A 20,114-nucleotide genomic window follows, 5' to 3' on the forward strand; every position below is an offset into this window, starting at 1 on the left:
TTTTGTTATTTCTTTATTGCCTGAACTGGGATTAACTATGCCCTACAATTTTTCTAGCCCAGAAGCAAAATTCAGTTCTCTCTTCGGCTCTGTGTATCTGATGTAGCTCAAATAATTTAATGTAGAAAATAAAAAAACAATTATAAAACCAATTTTATAACTGATTTTGTGCTTTTATTTATGTTCCTAAAGTTTTAATTAGGATCACATGATATAAAATATACTGTTAATCACTTTTCAGTTAGCAGAAGCTTAATGTGTATATAGCAGCAGCTGTAGCTCAGACCACACTTTCTCATATTGTTTTCTATAATGCTGCTAGAAGATAAGCACAGTACTAATTTGCTAGCCAATTATTTACTTGGCTCCTGAATAAAAGCTATGTTTGTATAAACATTGGAGTTTAGTGAAAAATACATTAGTTTAAATGTTAATTTCTTAAATCAAGCTACCACATCTTCAGTATATTATATAGGGAGCAAAAACAGATGTATGAAAGTAACCTTTGGGTTTAATACGAAATGGGTTTTTTTAGAAAAAGAAGCAAAATGTTCCCAAACATCATGTACCCAGTATTTAAGGCATTAATTGTCTAAATTAAATACATTAATTGTCTAAAGAATCCATCCCATCAGGTATCTTTCTGCATAAGGTAATAGATGTAGGCTGTCGAAACTCCTGGGGGGACTAGTGATAGTTGAAAGATGCTTTGGTAACTTTTACTTTGGGTTCATGACCATTTCTGTACTCCCCAAACATTTGAAGTCTGGCTTTTAGGGAAGTTGAGGTCTGTTGTGGCTCTGACTCCGTGACTGGCACGGGAAGATGGGCTGTCTTGGTTTTTCAGATCTTTTCCAGGACTTATTGAAGAATGTACTCTCAGCCTGTGAGTTATACAAATATCAGAAGTAATTCAACCAAAACCTGATTCAGTTTCAAGAGAACTTCAGTTGAAGGAAATTATTGCAAGTTCCCCAGTCTTGTGTCCCACCTTTGAGCTGACTATGTATTATAGGCAATTCTCTGAAGTAGTGCCTTGGTATACTGAGCTTCCCAGACAGATCAAAGATGACATATTCCAGTTCCATATGCAGTTTGAAGTATCATCTCCTTAAAATTTGATGCAGTCAAGTTGGTGTTTGCTATTTACATTATTGAATAGACTGGCAATATGTACCTGCCTTAGTTTAGGTACTTCTGATCTTAGGCTCTTTTGATTTCTTCAGAACCAGTAATTTCTAATGGTAACAAAAAAAAATAATTGCCATGTACTTGCTTTCCTTCCATCACCTTCCCTCTGGCTGCATGGGCCCCACCAGGAGATGATGATCTGGAGGCACTGAAAGCCAAGAACATCAAGCAGACAGAGCTGGTGGCTGACCTGCGTGAAGCCATTCTCCAGGTGGCACGGCACTTCCAGTGTGTGGATCCCAAGAACTGCATCATTGTGAGTGGAAACAGCTGGATCTGCACTGCTGTGTGCTCCAGGCATGGGGTTTGAGTGTTCAGCACAGGACAGGGCTATGCAAATTGCTCCTGAAGTGTGGGCTTGAGATAGAACATGCCAGTTGTAATGGCTGGAGGGTGGGGCTTGCCAATTCCATCTGTGGTGGAGGAGGGCTGTGCTGAGAGGCTGGCTGCTGGCTAGGGGCAGGAAAAGGCTTGGGAACGGGCGGGCAAGCTTTGGCAGATCACGGGGAGTCACCTGTGCACTTTGTTTCCTCCCTGCTGTGGCGTGCGCGCCTGCTAGGATCTGACCCCAGACTACAGCATGGAGAGCCACCAGCGGGACCACGAGAACTACGTGGCCTGTTCCCGCAGCCGGCGCCGCCGGGCCAAGGCACTGCTGGATTTTGAGCGCCACGATGACGACGAGCTGGGCTTCCGCAAGAATGACATCATCACGGTCTGTCAGCTGGGCACAGCGCCGGGGGGACAGCACACCCAGCTTCTCTGGGGCACTGCACTGCCTCCCTGCAGGGAGAGGAGGGAGGAGATAAGCTCAGAGCCCAGTTAGGAGCCCAGGAGGGGCAGCTGGTGCTCCTAGGGACTGCCCGGGGAGGAGGCAGTGTGTTCCTGTGGGTGTCCGGTGGGGCGTTCTCGCTCTGCTGCAAAGTCCCTTTCCTGGCTGCTGTACGGCTGTGCAAAAGGTGGATTTGGTCCAGCCCAAGTCCCAGTTTAACACACTGCACACTGGATTGTGCTAAGGCTGTTAAAGCATCCATTTGTATTTAACTGTGAACATTCCATCTAAAGCTGGGGAGAAGAGGATGTTTGCAGTAGCTTTGTGCCCTTGAAGGCCCTGGGCCATGTGAGAACACTGGTAAAGCAGTTGAGAAGAAAGCGGGTCCTCATTGTGGACATGTGAGCCAGGCAGCTGTACCCCTCCTGCCGCTACAACCTCTTCAACTGCTATTTTCCACTCCCTCTTTTTCAGATCATTTCCCAGAAGGATGAGCACTGTTGGGTGGGAGAGCTGAATGGACTGAGAGGTGAGAACAGGATGGGTTGCACTGGGGAGAGTGGGGCCGGATGCAGAGCATCCTTCATCGACAACAACTGCTCTGGCAGCAAAGGCTTTGCCAGCTACCCAGAGTATCTGCTGGGGCAAAGGAAATGTATGAGAGCAGTCATGCAGCAGTGTCCTGGTTACTTCTTGCAAACAGCAAGTTTAGGCTCCATCCTGCTGGCACAAGGTGGTCGGGTGCATGTCATCACTGCTGCGTGTGGGCAGTGTCCTGCAATTGGCTTTCTTGTGCAGCTGCCTTAGTTATTGTGATTTTGAGGCTGCTTGCTTCCTTCTTTGGGGGTGGGCCCTATGAACTCTGATTTATTGTCAGCTCCCACTGGGCTTTGTGTAAGGATTTCTCTTTGTCAGGCTCATCTCTTTGTTCACTCGTTGTAGGTTGGTTTCCTGCGAAATTTGTGGAGATCTTGGATGAGCGGAGTAAAGAGGTACTTAAAAAAAACCCAATTACCAAAAAACTTCACCTTTTAAAAGAGGGTTATGTCATAATGGGAAAAAACACAGTTGAAAAGAGCAATAGATTTCCCTTCTTCAGTCTGTTTGCTTTCTGGCCATTTTGGGATGTGATCAGGCAGCTTATCCTCCTAAGCCTGTTTGTTCAACTCCCTCACGCTGACCAAGTGGAGAATGAGGGCCTCAGAGGATTGCCAAGGCAACTGTGTGGGGTGCCTGGGTTTGCAAGGACGCCAGAAATGAAAGCTGAGAAAGCAGCAGGGAGAGAACCAGGGCAATGTTTCTGTCTGCTCCCAGCTGCCTGTGTTCTTTTACTCCTTTGAGGCTGTACCTGTGGATCCTGCTCATGCTTTGTGGCCATGACAGTAAATTCTCCCCAAGCAGCTGTGCCCAAGGGGACAATGTGTCTTAGGTCCTCTTAGAGCTGGCAGTGATGGGATGGCACTTACCTGTAGCAGGTACTTCAGTATGTCCTCCAGATTGGCGCAGTGTAAATGAGACAAACAGCGGCAGCTGTTGACCTAAGCAGTTTTCAGGGGAAGTGGAGAAGGTCCAGTTCTCTCTTCTCAGCCTTTGGGGAGTGAGGAAGAGCTCAAAGGCAGACCCAAGACCCTCTAGAGAGGCCCCCAGAGAGATGTCACTATTGATATATTGCTTCCTTCCTCCTCTGTCAGGGCTGGCTTAAGTTTTAGTTTTCATTTAGTTTTCATGTTTTTCGGATTCTGTGCTGCCTAGGGATAGAGTTCTGAGCTTCATATTAGGTGCTAGTAAGTTCTCTTCAGAGAGTAAGTAGACAAAACAAATCCTTTTCTTGCTGAAAACCAAGGACAACGAGTAGCAGTTTCAGGCCCAAAAGCATAAACAACAGTGGACTGAAGAAAGAAAACAGTTGCAAGGCTTCACAACCCGAAGCTGTAATTGGACAATTAAACCCCAATGTGCAAATGGACCAAAATTTATAACAGTGTAAGACCTTGTGACAAGTCGCCCGTTTTTGTGACCATTCTAAGTCCACCTTGGTGTAGCCCTGGTCAGGCTCTTGTCCTGCCCAAGGTGTACCCTTTAAGGCCTTTCAATAAAAATCTTCTTTATTCTCTAGCTCTGCTCAGTCTCTGTTCCAGGCATCACTAGCTCCTTAGATGCAGATCACCTCTCTGTGCATAGAAATGTCCTACATGCTGAGCATTTCTCCTCCTAACTGTGGAAACAGAGAGGATCCCACTTACGCGAGTGTTAACAGTGTGTCAGCATGATACCTCAAAGTGGTGTAGCCCCTGATCTGAAAATTCCTGGCTGGTTCTCTTTGTCTTGACTTTTAGCAACTTACAGAATTGCAGAGACCCTCAGTGCAAGTCCCTCTCCGTACCTTAGCACAATCAGCATCACACCATCACATTCTTATGTGCTGAATGCTGCCAGGATGGTACTGGGGTCACCTGCATGGTCTGCTGGGCACCACCTAAAGAAAAAGTCCCAGGAGATCCCCTACAGTAGCACAGAACACAGGGTCTTGTGCAAGAGCATGAGAGGTAGAGGGGAGGAAGGGGTTCTGGCAGGCACCTGGGAGTGGAATTGGTCTGTGCAGAGGTGTAGGTGTGTGGACCACCTCCATGCTCTGCCCCCTGAGACCTGGCTCTTCCTGTTCCTCAGTACTCCATCGCTGGAGATGACTCTGTCACAGAGGGGGTGACAGACTTGGTGCGAGGGACACTCTGTCCAGCCTTGAAGTCCATATTTGAGCACGGATTGAAGAAGCCATCTCTGCTGGGGGGGGCCTGCCACCCCTGGCTGTTCATTGAGGAGGTGAGATGTCCTTTCATGGGGCAGTGCTGCCAGAGGGCTGAGGCGGTGGGTTGTAGGGCAGGTGTGCTGAGTGTCCCTCTGCTCCTCCAGGCTGCAAGCCGGGAAGTGGAACGGGACTTTGACTCTGTGTATTCTCGCCTCGTGCTCTGCAAGACTTACAGGTCTGTGCCCTGCTCCTCCGTGCTCATCAGGCTGATACTGCTCTGCCCCTTGGCAAGGCTCATGGTCTGCCCCATCCTCCCGTGGGCAGGCTGCTGTGCCTGTGCTGACCCGAGGCTGGCAGGAGATCTTGTCCCCTCCCCTGGCTCCTGTGCTTCTGGGTCTGCATCTGGCTCTCACGGCTGTGAGGGCACCTCTGGGCTCAGCAGTAGCACGGGAGCTGCTGGGGTATGAAGCAGGAAGGGCCTGCATGTACCCAGGGTGTCTGGGGCTAGCTGGGTCTCTGCTGTGATCTTTACAGGCTTGATGAAGATGGCAAAGTCCTCACTCCAGAGGAGCTGCTTTACCGGGTGAGTGCTGCCCCAAGCCCAGCCAGAGCCCGTTTCCTACTTTGGGGATGTTTCCTGTGGAAACCGTTGGAGGGAGATGTTCAAGAGTCTCTTGGAATTTCCCTTAGACCCTCTGGTGCTAGCAGGGGGCACTGGTGAGGGTGGGAGCTGCAGGGAGGGCAGCATTTGGCTGTGTTGCTGAAGTGGCTGCCCAGCAGTAAGCACACCTTCCCTCCCTGCAGGCAGTTCAGGCTGTGAACATGACGCACGATGCTGCACACGCACAGATGGATGTGAAGCTTCGTTCACTCATCTGTGTTGGACTCAAGTGAGTCATCTGGCCCCTGGTACCTTCAGCATTTTGGGTGCAAAGAACTTGGGAAGGGACAGAGTGGGCTTAAGGGCAGTAGAAGTTTCAATCTTAGGCCACAGCATCATTTTTCCCCCTCTCTCAATGCAGACACTGGATTACACTTGTTCCTTGAGGATTGTGCTGGCCTGATTCCTAGCTGGAAGCAGGAGCTCCTGTTTTATGGAGTGGCTCACACAATTTTACAGGGTTATCCTGTTCCCACTGGGGACAGGGTTGTGGGTGGGGCTGAAAGCTTGGGCTGAAAATAGACCATCCCAGAGCGATGAGATTTCTTTCCCTGGCTGCAGCTGAGTAACAGGCCTCTACCCCGTTGTTGCAGCGAACAGGTGCTGCATTTGTGGCTGGAGGTGCTGTGCTCAAGCCTGCAGACCGTGGAGAAGTGGTTCCATCCCTGGTCATTCCTGCGCAGTCCTGGCTGGGTGCAGATCAAATGTGAGCTGAGGTGAGTGTCCCCATGGCATGTCCCCATGCCATTGTCTGGAATAGATTTCCTCCTCCTCTGCTGGAGGTGGCCTCACTATGGCTGGGTTTGGGCCCTCTCCAGTGAGTTGCAGCATGGGCTGTCCGGACATCCCAGCCACAGAGATTTCCTGCTGTGTACTGAGGCAGAAACAAATCTCTGGACGCTTCATTGTGAGGCACTGTGCCTGCCTGATCCAAGAGCAGAGCTTGGCTCCTGGGGACAAGCAGGGAGCCTTTGCCTACCAGCACCCTCCTGCTGTACACATACTCTGATGGAGTCTGCTTTTCAACCCCACTGCTCTCCGTGTCCTTTGCCAGCCACTCTAAGTGCCAGCAGGGAATGTGCTGGGGAGACAGCAGCACAGGCACTGGCTGAGATGGGGTCGGTCACCCCTGACTCCCTGGTTAGGCGAGTGAGCGGTGTCGGGGCTGAGAGCAGCTTTAGTGCCTGAGCGCTCACAGAGCAGTCACTTGGAGCCCCGGGCACACATCCCTGTGGCTCCAGCCGTGCTCCTGGCCCTCCTGCACTCTGCCATGCCCGGTGAAGTCCCGGGGAGCCGGAGGGGAAGTTCCCTGCCATCACCACTGCTGCAGCCTGGTTGCTGCTGCCGTTCAGTGGGAGCTGGCTTTTGTGTGCACCACCCAGTTGCCTCGGGCCCCAGCGGGAGCACAGGCCCTGTGTGTGCACACTTTAGGGTGTCGTGTTCTCAGCCTGCTGCTGAATGGGAGGGCGTTTCTGCCACCTCTGGCCTGCTGTGTCCCACAGCCGCTTTCTCACAACGTGGGAGCAGCTGGGCATGGCCAAAGGACTGAGTGGGGCTGGTTCATGTCTTACTCCTACTTCTCCCAGCCAGCGAGGGAGCTCCCCATGCCGACACATCAGAGCACTTCAGCTGCAGGACACTTCTCTTGCTCCAGGGAGAGGGAGGGGGCTGCAGAGCTCTGATGTGCTGCAGGGAGGGCTCTGCTTTCAGGAGAGGAACCTGCAGTCTGCCACTGCCAGCTGTGTGCAGCCGTCAGCCAGGCCTGTCTGCAGTCCCCCCCCAGCCTGGGGCTGCCCGTGCCTCCCTGTGCTGCAGTACCAAGCTCTGTAGGGGCTGCACTTGAGTCACATCTTCCAGCTCCTTCTTCCAGCCTGGGCCTGGGAGGATGTGAAGCCCAGAGAGGAGGGGGAAAGAGGGAATGAGTGACTGCTGCTGTCTTTTCAACATCATCAAACAAGGAATTTCATCCTTGTAAGCTTAGTGGCATGCCAGGATAAGCTCAGGACACAGTATAGTTGTGTGCCTGGGGCAGCAGTTGTGGGCAAAGGCTAGTGGTGTGGTCTGGGGGGGTCTGTTTTAACATTCTTCTCATCTGGTTTTGTTGCAGAGTCCTTGGCAAATTCGCTTTCAGCCTCTCTCAGGACTGGGAGCTGCCAATAAAGAGGGAGGTAAGTTGGTGGCATCTCTCATTCTCTCACTCAGCCAAGGGCTTCACCTACTGCCTCCTCCTCCCAGCTTTGTGCTTCAGCCCATCGTCTGCCTCCCCTGGGTGGGGCTGCTTTCCCTGTCAGCGCAGGCTGTGCAGCAGGAGCTGTGTGGCAGTGCTGCCAGAGGGGCTGCCTGCCCTGCCCAGCTGGGCCACAGGACGGTGACAGGCTCCCTTTCCCCAGTGCTCTCCAAAGGGCCTCTCCCTGTGCCAGCTGTGCAAAGATGGGACGTGCAGGAGGCTGCTCTGTCTGGGTGCCAGAGGCCTCGGCGTGCTCAGGCTCTGCCTGCAGACACAACCTCCCCTGTTCTGGGCGTGGTGCACTGACCCGGGTCTCTGTGTCATCCTGCAGGAGAAGGAGAAGAAGCCACTGAAGGAAGGGGTGCAGGACATGCTCGTGAAGCACCATCTCTTCAGCTGGGACATAGATGGGTGACCTCCACCCCATCCTGGGGACCTTCTCGATGGCACACACTCCTCTCCTCCACCCCCTCATGTCTCATCCCCTGCCCTTCCCCACCCACTTGTATCTGTGACAAAATCCTGCCCCCGGGGGCTGCCAGACCACCTGGGGCAGATGGAGCAGTGCTGAGAGGCTGAGCTGCAGACCCGAGGGGGCTGATGGTGGAGGGTGATGCTGCAAAGGGACAAGTATGTTCTGGCTACAAAAAGCAAGTGCCCCCTCCCAGCTTCTGCCTTCCTCAGCCCGGTCTCCCCAACAGCGCCCAGGGGAGCGACCTGGCTGGAGCCACTGTGCACTGCTGTGGGCTGGCAGTCACATGGGGGTGTCTGTGCCTGGGGGGAAGAGATGGCCCTTGTGGGGTGGCTCTGATCCATGACGGCTGGTGCCACTGACATGTGGCACTGCAGCTGCACGTGGAATTGGGCTGGTGAGAGACTCGCCGCTGTACAGGAGCGGGGAGAGCACATCCCCTCCCCGTGCCACCCGAGGGCTCTCCTCTGCTGGGGGACACATGGACAAGTTCCTTTGACCTGGAGCTGAGAAGGGGGAGCTGGCATCAGTTTCATCCCACCTCTCTGGCACTGGTGTGGGGTATTGACAAGAGTTGCCCAAATTTACCAGCCTGTTAGCACTGTAACAGCCTTAGGGATGGTCCTTGTCTCCTCTGGGAGCAGACAAAAACCACCTCTCCCCTAAACAAGAGTGAGTGTTTCATGCTGTCATTTGAGTCTCTAGATGATTTTTACTGGTTAACCAAAAAGCTGTAAATTTACTCCAGGAACATGTATATTTTGGCACCATTGTAGCTCAGGACAAGGTTTAGGCTGGAGCCTGGCTCAGGGAGAGTAACTCGTCCTCCCTGCCCTGCAATGGCAATGGGGCTGCAGGTCAGGAGTGGAGAATTGCTGCTTTGTGGTGGTGGTTCTGGATATGGAGTCTGTGACTTTCGACTGAAGGCGCTTGTCTGTGAGCACAAACTACTGATGGGATAACATTAGATTCTTACTTTCCTTTACTTGGTGGGTTTGTAAATAAAAACTGCATCTTGGGAGATTGCTGGGTTTTGTCTTATTTTTTGACAGGGTCAGGACTCAGTTGAAGTTTTCCTTTCTGCCGTTTGACAGTGGTGATCCCATTTCTGTGCTGGCACTGAGGGAGCTCCTTGCATTGGAGCAGCCCACAAGGTCAGGCAGCAGCCAGGGCACAGCCAGTTCTGCTGCCAGCAGTGGCAGTGCTGCCTCATCTCCGTGCCAGCCCCAAGAGCAGGTCCACGGCAGAGCCCTAGAAAAGGCAGAAGCACCAGACACGACGGGCTGTAGGGACACTGCAGGGGGAGGACACTTAGGGCAGGCAGAGGCGCCAGTAGAAAGGGCTGTGTGGCAGGGACAACAGTGCTGTCTGTACAAGAAGTGCCTCTGGAAAAAGCAGGTGTAGGCTGAGCTGCAAAGTGCAACAGGCCCTTGGGAGAACTCTGTTTAGAAGTCCAGTATCGTGGGAGGTGGAAGTTGCAGCATATGCTCTGATTTGAAAGTGAGTGTTTTCAGTGAAGGTAATTCCTCTGGAATGTGGCTATGGAAGGGGCAGTGTCACCTCACTACCACCTGCAGTCCAGACAAGCCTGCTGGGCTGGGGGAGACTAATAGTGAAACCTGCCTCTGGTTGCAGAGTGGGTAATTTCCACACACTGAGGGAATCTCCCTGCAGCTGAGAAGGATCATCACTTAAGCTGTATTTTTCAGGTTTAAGAAAGACGCAGAAGGATCACCCACCCTTAGCTGGAAAAGGCAGAATGGACCCAAGCCCTCCCACCAGCATAGCAGAGAAGTTTTTGAGAATGTGGCTGTTTGGAATTTTTTTAATAAAATGGATTTTTTTTTTCTTCAAATATTTGTAACTGAAAAAATAATTCAATTTAAAGATCCATCCTCTCCCCCATTAACTTGTCACTTTTATCCTTTTCCAGTTGAATACTCGCTCTGGATCTGATGCCCCAACACCATCCGACTGATGGTGCGGATCACCCCTCATCATTGGCTGCACAGTGGAAGGGAGAGTGCATGCTAGTCAAATACACATTACAAACAAGTAGTGGTTACAGCAGAAAGATTCAGGATTACATTCAAGGTAGAGGCAGAACATCAGACTTCATTTTTCCCAATGGGTGCAAAAAATGTATGTCCAGGGGAATACCTCTTCCAACAAAGAATGATTGAACTATTATTCAAAGAAATAATAGTAAGAAAGCAGAGAACTGGGCAAGCTTGCTCTGGGCACTGCTTGGGGAAAAGACTTTCTAACATTTCTGGGGCTGAGGCACCACCTTGCCCTGTGCCTAGAGGCACAGGGTTCTCTGTCACTCCCTGGTGGAAGCCCCTTGTGCAGAGGGGCCTGCACAGGCCAGCCGGGCTCCTCAGGACATGAGGCTTTTGCTTCTGTATCCTCTGGGCTCCTTGAAGCTCTTCAGCCAATGCAAGTACGTTAGGCAAAGTCAGGGTCACCAAATTGAGTTTCACACCTGATGGTGGATGGGTGAAGGTGAAAGGGAGCAGCTGTGGGCTCAGCCTCTCACCAGCAACCTCTGGGAAGGGCTACAGTGGTATCAGGCATTGGCATCTCTCTGCCAATGACCAGAGTACCTGGCCCAGGGCAAGCAACCAGGGCTGGGTCAGGCCAGGACTGCAGCTGGAGTGCTCCCACCTTCCTCTAGGAGCTCATTGCACTTCATTGATAAGTTCCTTCTTTATTTAATGGCTGAAGATTTGTAATTATTTGTACAAATCATACAGCTGTTTTTTTGTGGTGGCTACTGCAGCTATGGGCTGAAAGAACCTGATTTTGCTGGAGTCTGACAAACAGGCAGCCTTACATTTTCCCCTTACCATTTCAGAGATCCTCCCACTCCCTCCATACTTTCCTCCTTAGAAACTCCTTGCCCCCACAGCTGCGGGCAGCTGCCCTAGAAGAGCTGGTGAAAACTCTGAAAGCTAAGTAACTCACTGCTCCCAGTGGGCACTTGGGCTGCACCAGGAGAGAATTCAGGGAGGGCTCAGGAGGATAAAGGGCGTGCACACCAGTCTCTCTTGTTCTGATTTTTAGGATGTCACACTGTAGCTCAAGGAATAGAAAGCCTGTGGGGAAGGAGGAGGGGTATGGTGTCCTCTCCAACCCAGACACAGAGAGGCAGATAAGAGGTAACTTGCTTACAGGTCAGGGCTAGAGGAGGGGACAGAAAGGAAGCTGCCAGCAGGCTCCCCTTCTAAATGATTAAGAAAGTGGCTCCCCATGCAGTTAACAAGCAAAGGGCTCAGGAAAGCAGGAGTATCTCCCAGCTGCAAAAAGGCATGACACCACCCAGCTGCCAGTTCAGTAGCTGAGGGAGAGCATTGTGCAGGGTTGACATTCACCTGCCTCACCACGGACCACAGGTACCAGCATTCCTATGGCACGGCCTCTCCCTGGGAAGAGGATCAGGTACTTAAGTTGCAGGGAAGCAGCACACGGCTCACAGCTACTACTCCCCAGCAGGAAGCTCTGTGGTCCAGCACAGGGGAAAGGTGGGGACAGCATCCTCAAGGAGATACTGAGATGGATGGCAGCTGATCCTTTCACTGCCTGAGCAGGTCAGTACCTTCAGTCTGCAGGACTTCAGAAACCACAGCTTCCCCAGCCCCACTCAGCACAAGCAGCCTGGACCCAGCTCAGGGCCAAAGCAGGGACAGCCTTGTGGTGAGGTGGCCACAGCCACAGAAGCCATGTCCCACCTGCTCAGTATGGCTGTGAGTTCCTGCTGGCACAGGAATTCTAAAGTAACAAGTAACAGCACAGGAGCGAGCCACAGGTCTGGTGTTCCACCACAGAGCCTTGTCCAAGGACTGGCATTGTCATGGCTCTGAGGTCCTGGGGGCTTGTCCACCCACTCCTCAGTCTGCAGTTCCACCAAGGCACCAGCCTGGGGCCCTACGGGGACACAGGACTCCAGCTCAAATTAAGCAGCCATTTACTTTTGCCTTTCACCCTGTGGGACTGGAGGGAGGGAAGAGCAGAGGTCAGCTGCCCAATACTTGCTTTGAGGCTCCTCTCCAGAAAGGGGCCCTCACAGTCACTGAGCCAGGACCTGTGCAGTGTCACACACCACCAGTCTTGCTGTCCCACTTCCCCTTCCTCACCTACAGGTCCAACATCCATCCCCAGCTGCTGCTTTCCACTGGAGCACATGCTCCAGTGAGGCACCAACACAGCGAAGGCAGGAGACAGACCATGGCCTCCAATGATATGTTACTGACCCTTACCCACTCCCCAGGCCCTGCAGGCGCTCTCATGTCCCTGCCCAGGCTGCGTCCCCTGCTCACCAGGGGATGGCAGGAGTGCCGCGGGAGCTGGGGGCAACGGGCTGTGCCTGACAGAAGTTTTAACATGCAATGACCTGATTTTGGCACCTTAGAAAATTGTTTTGCAGCCCGAAGTGAGCGAAGCAAGCAGGCAGGCTGGCAGGTCTCTGCCAAGCTCAGTGATATCTGGGGAACCAGGTCGGTGGGGAGCCCTGCTTCCCTCTGGCTACGTTTCGAGAAGGTGCCTGTTGTGCCCAGCTCCCCTCTGCCCTGCAGCACATCAGCCCCTCCCCTGACAGATGGTGGCTGGTGCAGAGGGCAGCTGCTCTGGGCCCCAGACAGCCCTCCTGCCTTTGTGTCCTGCTCCAGAGGTAGAATCTCCTTCCACAACTGTTAATTAAGACCGAGCATGCCGGGGCAGCACAGCCCCCTTTATCCACCAGTCCCAGGTGGTGCAGAGTGCTGCTCTGGCAACAGCTCAGGCACAGTCATGCTCTGTCCCGTGTGAGGGAACAGTGTGCCACCATTGCTCCTGCCTGGAGGAACAGGGGCTGCTGACTGCTCTCACCCTGCCTGGGCCAGGCTGTGTGCAGTGGGCAGGGGGCCAGCAGCCTCACAGCCCCTCCTGTCCCCCCACAGCAGCCGTCCTCCCTGCCCTGGCCTGGCCCACTGCCGGCTTCACACGGCAAGGACACTGTTACAGGAGTACAAATACTAGGAGCTCTTTCGTTCTTCTTGTTTTTTGGTTGACTGGCCTCTTCCCTCTCCATGCCTGTGCCCTCCCACTCCCTTCAGTCTCTGCTCACAAAATTACAAGCAAGAATCCCAGTGCAGCTGCAGATCATGTCCATCGAGAAAGTCTGTGGAAAAGAGGCTGGGAGCCACGGTGCTCAGGGGAGCCAGGCTCATGACAGAAGCCCCTGGCAGCTCCAGCCAGTCCATGCTGTCCAAGTTAGCCTCAGCCAGATCCAGGGCTATGCCCCCAGACGGCTCGTGAGCGAAGTGCAATTCCGAGGTGTCCATGGGTGAGGGCGGGTGGTCCAGGATGGCCGAGCTGCTCAGCATCTCACTGTGGAGGTCATCGATGAGGGACAGGGGCTCCGGCCCCTCGTGCCCTGCCGTCAGCAGCGGCAGGCCGGTGCTGCTCTCCAGGAAGTCCTCCAGCCTGCCCGTGGACACCGGCTGCCCCAAGGGCACCAGCACCGCCAGCTCGGGGGAGGGCTGGCTGCTGGGGGGTGGAGAACAGCCCGGGACCACAGGGGACTCTTTCCCAGCTGGGGACGACTGATCCTTGAAGTCAGCAGAAATCTCTGTACAGGGAACAAACGGGCCAGGTGAAGAAAAGTCTGGCTGAACACCAGAAGGATCCCTCCCACCCACCAGGGCCGCAGACACCCCCCAGACTAAGCCATCACTGACCACCAACTGGGATGAGGAAAGGTCCTGTGCCTGCGCTTGCCTCGCTACAGGGAGTTTTCAGCCCACCTCCATCAAATTCCATCTCTGTCCAGTACCTCAGAAGCAATGTGCCCGAATCTGATGCAGCAGAGCCATCAAGAATCACAGAATCATATTATGGCCTGATTGACGTCTCCCTCAGTGCCTTAATGACTACTGCCAGTGCTAAAGGCACTGGAAAGGACACCAGAGAAAAGAGCAGGGCCATGACAGACTCTCCCCTCAGTGCTCTACAATTCCCAGACTCACACCCAGGGGCTATGGGAAATGCTGCCTTTGTTCCTTACCTCCACTTTCGATGAGGATATCGAACAGGTCGTCCATCTGCTGGCTGGAACAGCCATTCTCCTGGGAAGAGCAAGTGCAGGATTAGCTTCCTATTTACCAGGGGAACTTCTACCTCCAGCAACATCTTTAGCTGCTGGCTCCCCTCCCTCGCCCCAGGGACAGGGCTGTTTTCTACCAACAATGAGCACACCACGACATGGCACAGGAGTCCTCTGTACCCGAGGCTGTTACTGGCTGGGAAAGTATGGCCAGCAATGGCAATGAATGGCTTGGGATTTTTCACCTGTGACTTAGGGTCTGGCCCAAACCCTCCAGAGGAAGTTCAACAAGGAAGGCGCAGTTGTGTCTCCATTCCCTATCACTAGCCCACATCAAGGAACTAAGCAGATTTACAATGGCAACTTTTTGTCTGCTCTCCAAGGAAACCAGGGAGAATAACTGCTCCCACCTGGGCCTTTGGCTGTTGCTTCATGGCCTCTTCGTAGCCTGGTGGTGGCTCTTTCATTGGGACTGAGGGAACCAGAAGAGGAGGTGAAGGAGTTCCAAAAAGCGGTGTGTGCTGTTGCTGCTCCAGGTCCGTCTGGGAGGGGGAAGGGGCAGCAGGAGAGCAAGGCTGTGATGAGGACTGTTCAGAATGAAGGAAGAAGAGGGAATGAATGCAAATCAGGGAAAAGTCTACATCAACTCCTGTCTCACAGCTGCTTTGAGAGACCACCACCTCTCCCTGTGAGCACTGCACAGCGCTCTGCACTGCTCTGCCCACAGCAGCCTGCCTCCTCCCCTGGACCCTGTGCATGTGAAGGTTTTGGCTTCTTTTTGTCCTGCCAAGGTCAGGACTAATACACGGGAAAGGTAGGTTTCAAGTTCGGACTCGGATGTTTGTTATTTCTTACCTACTTACAGACTCACGAGCTAACTGGCCAGTTAGGGAAATGAGGTAAAATGGAATGCCACTAACTCCTTCCAAGGTTAAGTGATAATTACCCAATAACGACGTGACACCTACATTATTTATCCTTTTGACCCAATAATGACCACCCAAGGCCCACAGTGCAGACCTTTTTCACCCAATTACAGAAAACCACCCAAAGCCATGTAGAGGAAGGAAGAAGAAGGTGAAGAAGGCGGCCTCAGGCAACACCCAAAATCCTCCATCTTAACTCACGTGTATTACTATATACTAAACCCCCAAATTCTCAATTTCCAGAATTACATCTCCCCCTCTTGTTTGAACCATGAAGACTGCTTTGACCTCTTTGTTTTTCTTGACTTACCACTCCCTAGAGTGGTAGAAAGAAATGTCCTTGACCAAATACTGATCTTTTCTTGTATAGCTTAATTTGGCACAAAAAAAATCATGTTTACAGAATCAGAGACATCCAATTCTTCAGGTTCAAAAGATGCCTTGGGAAGGTGAGGAATTCACTAGTCTCATGCATCTATTGGCATGCTAATTAAACAAGTGGAAAGTGTCATTTCTAGGATTGTACAGGAAAGACATACGATTTCTAAATCTGATGCATTGGCTAAAGCCTTAGGTTCTCTAACTGGCAAATTTGCATTACTAAAAGCAAGCAAGCAAAAAGCATAAGCATAACATTTGATAGAACCCCGTATTTCCCTTAAACTACGATCTAACAATACTACTGCTCCCCAAGCAGTGGTCTTTGGTTGATTGAGAGGTAAGCTTGCATTGCTGGAAGTAAACAAAACAAGATATGAACATGATACCTGATTTAACTTCATGTTTTTTCTTCGGGTTTTTTTTTGTTTGTTTGTTTTTTGTTTTTTGTTTTAAATAAAGCGTTTTCTTTTTCATTCTTAATTTCGAAGCAAATCTTTCAGCATGTGCACTATGCCCTGGCTGCAGGGGAAGAAGACAAATTTCCCCTCCAACTCACAGCTGGAAATCTTTAGCAGATTTTTCCAATGCTAAAGCAGACACACCACAAACCACCTCCTCACTTCTCTTGGATGGGGAGAGCCTCATCTGTCCAAGTGGGGGATTCCTGCAGCACTTTGGAGAGAAAGGGCACTTCCCTTTTGTGTTCAGCCTACTCTGTGCAATGTTCCCAGGGCCTATCTTCTACCCACCTCCCCCTGCAGTGCCTGCTGTGGGGTCACAAGCTAGCTTCTCTTAGCAGCAAGTTTAACAGCCTGATGGTGGGTGGAGAGCACCAGAGCACTCAGCAGCACCAGAACTCCAAAGGAAATCCCAAGTGTTGCAGGAAGTGGCGCTCATGACTCAGCTTTACCAGATGAATCAGCACATAACTGTTCATAAGAACAGCTGAAACGAGGATCAGGCCTTTTCCTCTTACAGCAGCTACACATGACCCACACAGAAACTTGCTCCCCTGGAGCAGCAAGCCCTGGGCAGCAGCTGAATACCACTTCCAACACGTGTACGTATTGATGCCCTTGCCCATCCTGTTTTCCCTGGAAAGCTGCTCCTCTGTTCTGTGCCCCACAGGTAGAGGAGCAACCCCAGACCAGCTCTGCTAGGGTCCACTCTTCCTGAGAAGGGCTGGAAACCATGGCTGTGGCACAGGCCACTGGGACACGCTGGGAGGGTACCTTTTTTGACACACACTGGGTGGGCTGTTTTGCCAGAAGCACCAATTTGCAGCAGCTGCTTATGGAAATCATTGGGGAAGAAAGGCTGCAGGTCTGGAGGTGCTGAGAAAGACAACATGGCATAGGCCTGCTGCCCTGTGACCACCTGCAGACCAGGCTTCTGACCCCACAGGAAGGCAAAAGGATTGGAAGAGTCAGTACAGATGCCTCTGAAGCAGAAAGGCTAAGGAACTCCAAGGAAAAAGGTGTCCTCATTTACCTTCTGCACTTTCTCCAAGGTCTCAAAGTAAACCAAGGCCCTGACCCTTTGCAAAATAGATATCTCACTCTAAATATACTAGGAATTACTTCTGTCTTCATACCCTTTCCAGGAACTGATTCAGAAATGATCCTCCAAGCTCTAAGAACTCTTCATAATCTTTCTGCATCTTATCTTAATTACCAGTTAGAGAGACAGCTAAGCAGGCTAGAAAGGGAGATGTACAGCAGAGCCTCTTTACAGCCAGCACCTGGAGAGGGTTAAAGAGAGGTGCTCTCTTTCCTGAAGCAGCATAGCACTTCACAAAGCGGTGATTAACTGGCATGCTCAGAGCAGGGGAATGGAAATGACAGCACGCTCAGCAGTACCAGAGACTAAAAGGTCACAGCCCTTCTGAGCCCTCTGAGCTCACATGCCCCTTCAGCAGCAGCCACACCACCCTCTCTCTCTGCAGCAGCACCCCTTCGAGAATCTGGGACACCCCTGTGAATCAAGGCTGCCCACTCTGGCCCCTCGTTGGTTTTAATCCACAGATAACACCCACTGACGGGTGGTATGTCGGTACCCACTGCCTGTGGGTACAAACCCTGGCCCCAGGCAAACAAAACCAAGGGAGAAAAGTGAGCAGGCAGTGCACTACCTTAGACTGGCTTGGTCCTCTGGGCTGCTGCTGCGTGGGCTGCTGAGGGGTGTTTGCAGGCACCTGACACGGTGGTTGGCTGCAGGTTTTAGCGGGTGATGATTGTACGCTCTGGAAAGAAAAGGATATCCACAACAGGTTATTCTGCAGACATGACATGGACACAAGACTTAGGCTACTTACAGCATTTTTAAGTTTGTTTTTTCCCCAGTCTTCATTCTTTATGAAATTCAATCCTTCTCTTTTCCTGAGCAGAGCAATCAGATAGGACTCTCAATCACATCCAAAGAGAGGAGGTAGTACCAGCCTAAATCCCTGGGCTACCCATGGCACATGTCAAGGACTGCCAGATGTGACACAGGAGTTGTGCCCTTGTGGAGCAGCAATGGAGTTCAGGTGAGATACTCTGGGGTTTCAGGGTTGACACTGGATGCTGATGTTTAGATAGCTGCTGACATCTCACCTGCTATGCAGCAAACGTAGCCTGCTCAGTGCCTGTCACTGACGGCAGACACTGCCATTTGCTCTGCAGAAAATGCAAGAAATGTATCAGCAGAGAATGAAAATTATCTTTGATGTCATGGAAGGTGCTGGGGCCTGACTTATGCCATCAAACTTGGGCATATTTATCCCTTCCTGGAAGGAACACTCGGAACAATTCTGTTAAGTGCTGAGCTCATGCCAGCAGGGGAATAGTAAATCATCTCTGATGAAAGACTCTGTTAACACTGAAATACTGGCACACATTAAAACAGTGCAGCCAAAAAACAGTCTGCTCCCAGGGTTTGATTTCAGCTCTTGGTAGATAAGATGACCCATCTATCACTCCAACTACGATCTCTACAGTTAAGGACGAGAGGTGAAGTATACTCTGCTCATTTTACTGCCACGGGCATAGTTGTTCTTATAAAAACTAGTGAACTGTGGAGACAAACCCTTGTTGTCCAAGCCCGAGGTCCTGCCTGACAAAAGGCAGAACCATGTGTTTGCAAGAACGCTGAACAGCCTCTGGTGTACAGAGCCAATTGTGCATCGCTGTACACAGCTCATCATTGTCAAATTCCAGTCTTTTTGCTGAAGATCTGCTTACACTGCTCTGTTTCACAAAGCCACGATCTACCAACCACCGACCGTAGTGAGCAACTCTGCCCTTCCAGTACTTACTGCACTGAATTTCCACCCTGTTAAGCGCTCCTACGGTAACCAGAGTGGGACAAGGAGAGAGGAAACCAAGCGCCTACAGCAGTGATGGGATCCGACCCTTGCCTACCTGCAAGGGTGAGCAGCTGCTCCCTGCCATCCCATGGGGAGAGAGGCCCTGCCTCTCGGCGCTCTGCTTGGTCACAGTGAGGACGATGTGGGTCCCTGTGGAGTCAGTGATGAGGGTGTGGGGCGGGGTGCCCTTGCTGAGGTCGCCCAGGACGCTCCCTTGCTGGCCAAGGAGAAGCCGCGGGCTGTGGGACCGGCCCGGCGGCTCCGCTTCCGCGGCCGGCGCCTCCTGCTTCACCGCCACGCCTTTCTTTGGCACCGCGCTGGCATCCGAAGTGTCCGTTTGGCTAGCAGCTGGTGCGGGGCTGAATTGGTCTGTTTGGCCACTGGATTGCTTCGCAAACTGGCAACTCAGGAAACCATTCTCACTCTTCACCTGGGTTCCAAACGCTCCTGGTTTGGAGGTGAGGGCTGTTCTCTCTCCTGCGGCTGTTGGGGCCGGCTGTGACTGCTGAGAGCGCTTCTCCTGCTCCAGCTGTAGCCTAAGCATCTCTACCAGCTGCTGTTTCTGTTTCAGCATGCGGGTGAGTTCCTCAATCTGTTTGTCCTTCTCCTGCAGCATCCGGTCTTTGTCCCTAACTTCTGCATCTCTGCTGTTACCAGCACTACACTGCTCTGACCTGGGTGCCACATTTATGCTGCAGGAGGCAGACTTCGAGCTTTCCTCCTTCACCAAGAACTGCACTGGAGATGTCTGCAAGGTGAGCTGGGTCAGAGGTGAAGTCACCATCTCTCCAAAGGTATCTCCAGTGCCCGAGTTTTCATCCCCTGTACTCATTTGTGAGCGCTCAGAAGGAGTTGGAGAAACAGGAGGAGTTGAGCCTGTGCTCCCAAACTTCATCACGCTGCCACCAGTAACTGTGGCCACAACTACTTCTGCTGGTGCAATGCCAGTGGTGACCAGGGCTGGCCCTGGGCTCAGCCTGGCAGCTGGAAAGGCCACCACCACTTCAGCAGCTTTAGGGAGGACGGCTGCTGTGCTGGGCTTGGGAGTGGGGGTTGTTTGGCTGGTTGCACCGTTCTGCTCTTGGTAAGCTCGGAGACGCTCAATCAGATCCATCTTTGTGCCTGAGACAGGCAAGGCCCTCAACTTCAGCTCTTGCTTCAGCTCAGCTACCTGATATGGGGGGAAAAAACAGAGCAAGATTATGAGAACTTCTAACTGAACAACTGTCAACAGCCACCAGAGCTATGAGACAAAGGACTAAAGTGATCTTCCTGAAGGCCAACAAACCTGCACCTCAGGTACTGACTGC

The 20,114-nt window shown here is 52.1% G+C and overlaps 2 protein-coding genes across 5 annotated transcripts in view; one reads left to right on the forward strand and one right to left on the reverse strand.

The window, feature by feature from the left end:
- Nucleotides 1-9,090, forward strand: part of SGSM3 (small G protein signaling modulator 3) — a 28,312-nt gene extending 19,222 nt beyond the window's left edge. For both annotated transcript variants that reach the window (XM_066320098.1, XM_066320099.1), the window contains exons 12-22: nucleotides 1,320-1,447; nucleotides 1,751-1,906; nucleotides 2,438-2,492; nucleotides 2,906-2,955; nucleotides 4,631-4,783; nucleotides 4,874-4,944; nucleotides 5,244-5,292; nucleotides 5,514-5,599; nucleotides 5,964-6,086; nucleotides 7,478-7,538; nucleotides 7,929-9,090. In XM_066320098.1, coding sequence (XP_066176195.1) covers nucleotides 1,320-1,447; nucleotides 1,751-1,906; nucleotides 2,438-2,492; nucleotides 2,906-2,955; nucleotides 4,631-4,783; nucleotides 4,874-4,944; nucleotides 5,244-5,292; nucleotides 5,514-5,599; nucleotides 5,964-6,086; nucleotides 7,478-7,538; nucleotides 7,929-8,012 — 1,016 coding nt within the window. In that variant the 3' untranslated portion in view covers nucleotides 8,013-9,090. The remainder of the gene's footprint in view (nucleotides 1-1,319; nucleotides 1,448-1,750; nucleotides 1,907-2,437; nucleotides 2,493-2,905; nucleotides 2,956-4,630; nucleotides 4,784-4,873; nucleotides 4,945-5,243; nucleotides 5,293-5,513; nucleotides 5,600-5,963; nucleotides 6,087-7,477; nucleotides 7,539-7,928) is intronic.
- A 790-nt stretch (nucleotides 9,091-9,880) lies between these two features.
- The window catches only part of MRTFA (myocardin related transcription factor A), an 84,878-nt gene continuing 74,644 nt past the window's right edge, over nucleotides 9,881-20,114 (reverse strand). For 2 of the 3 annotated variants that reach the window (XM_066320097.1, XM_066320095.1), the window contains exons 10-14: nucleotides 18,860-19,975; nucleotides 17,590-17,700; nucleotides 14,562-14,738; nucleotides 14,113-14,173; nucleotides 9,881-13,677 (exon numbers count right to left, since the gene is read on the reverse strand). In XM_066320097.1, the coding sequence (XP_066176194.1) occupies nucleotides 13,178-13,677; nucleotides 14,113-14,173; nucleotides 14,562-14,738; nucleotides 17,590-17,700; nucleotides 18,860-19,975 (1,965 nt within the window). In that variant the 3' untranslated portion in view covers nucleotides 9,881-13,177. The remainder of the gene's footprint in view (nucleotides 13,678-14,112; nucleotides 14,174-14,561; nucleotides 14,739-17,589; nucleotides 17,701-18,859; nucleotides 19,976-20,114) is intronic. The other variant, XM_066320096.1, reaches the window with a different exon arrangement.

Source organism: Sylvia atricapilla, chromosome 5 (genome assembly GCF_009819655.1).
Source record: "Sylvia atricapilla isolate bSylAtr1 chromosome 5, bSylAtr1.pri, whole genome shotgun sequence".
Taxonomy (NCBI): Eukaryota; Metazoa; Chordata; class Aves; order Passeriformes; family Sylviidae; genus Sylvia; species Sylvia atricapilla.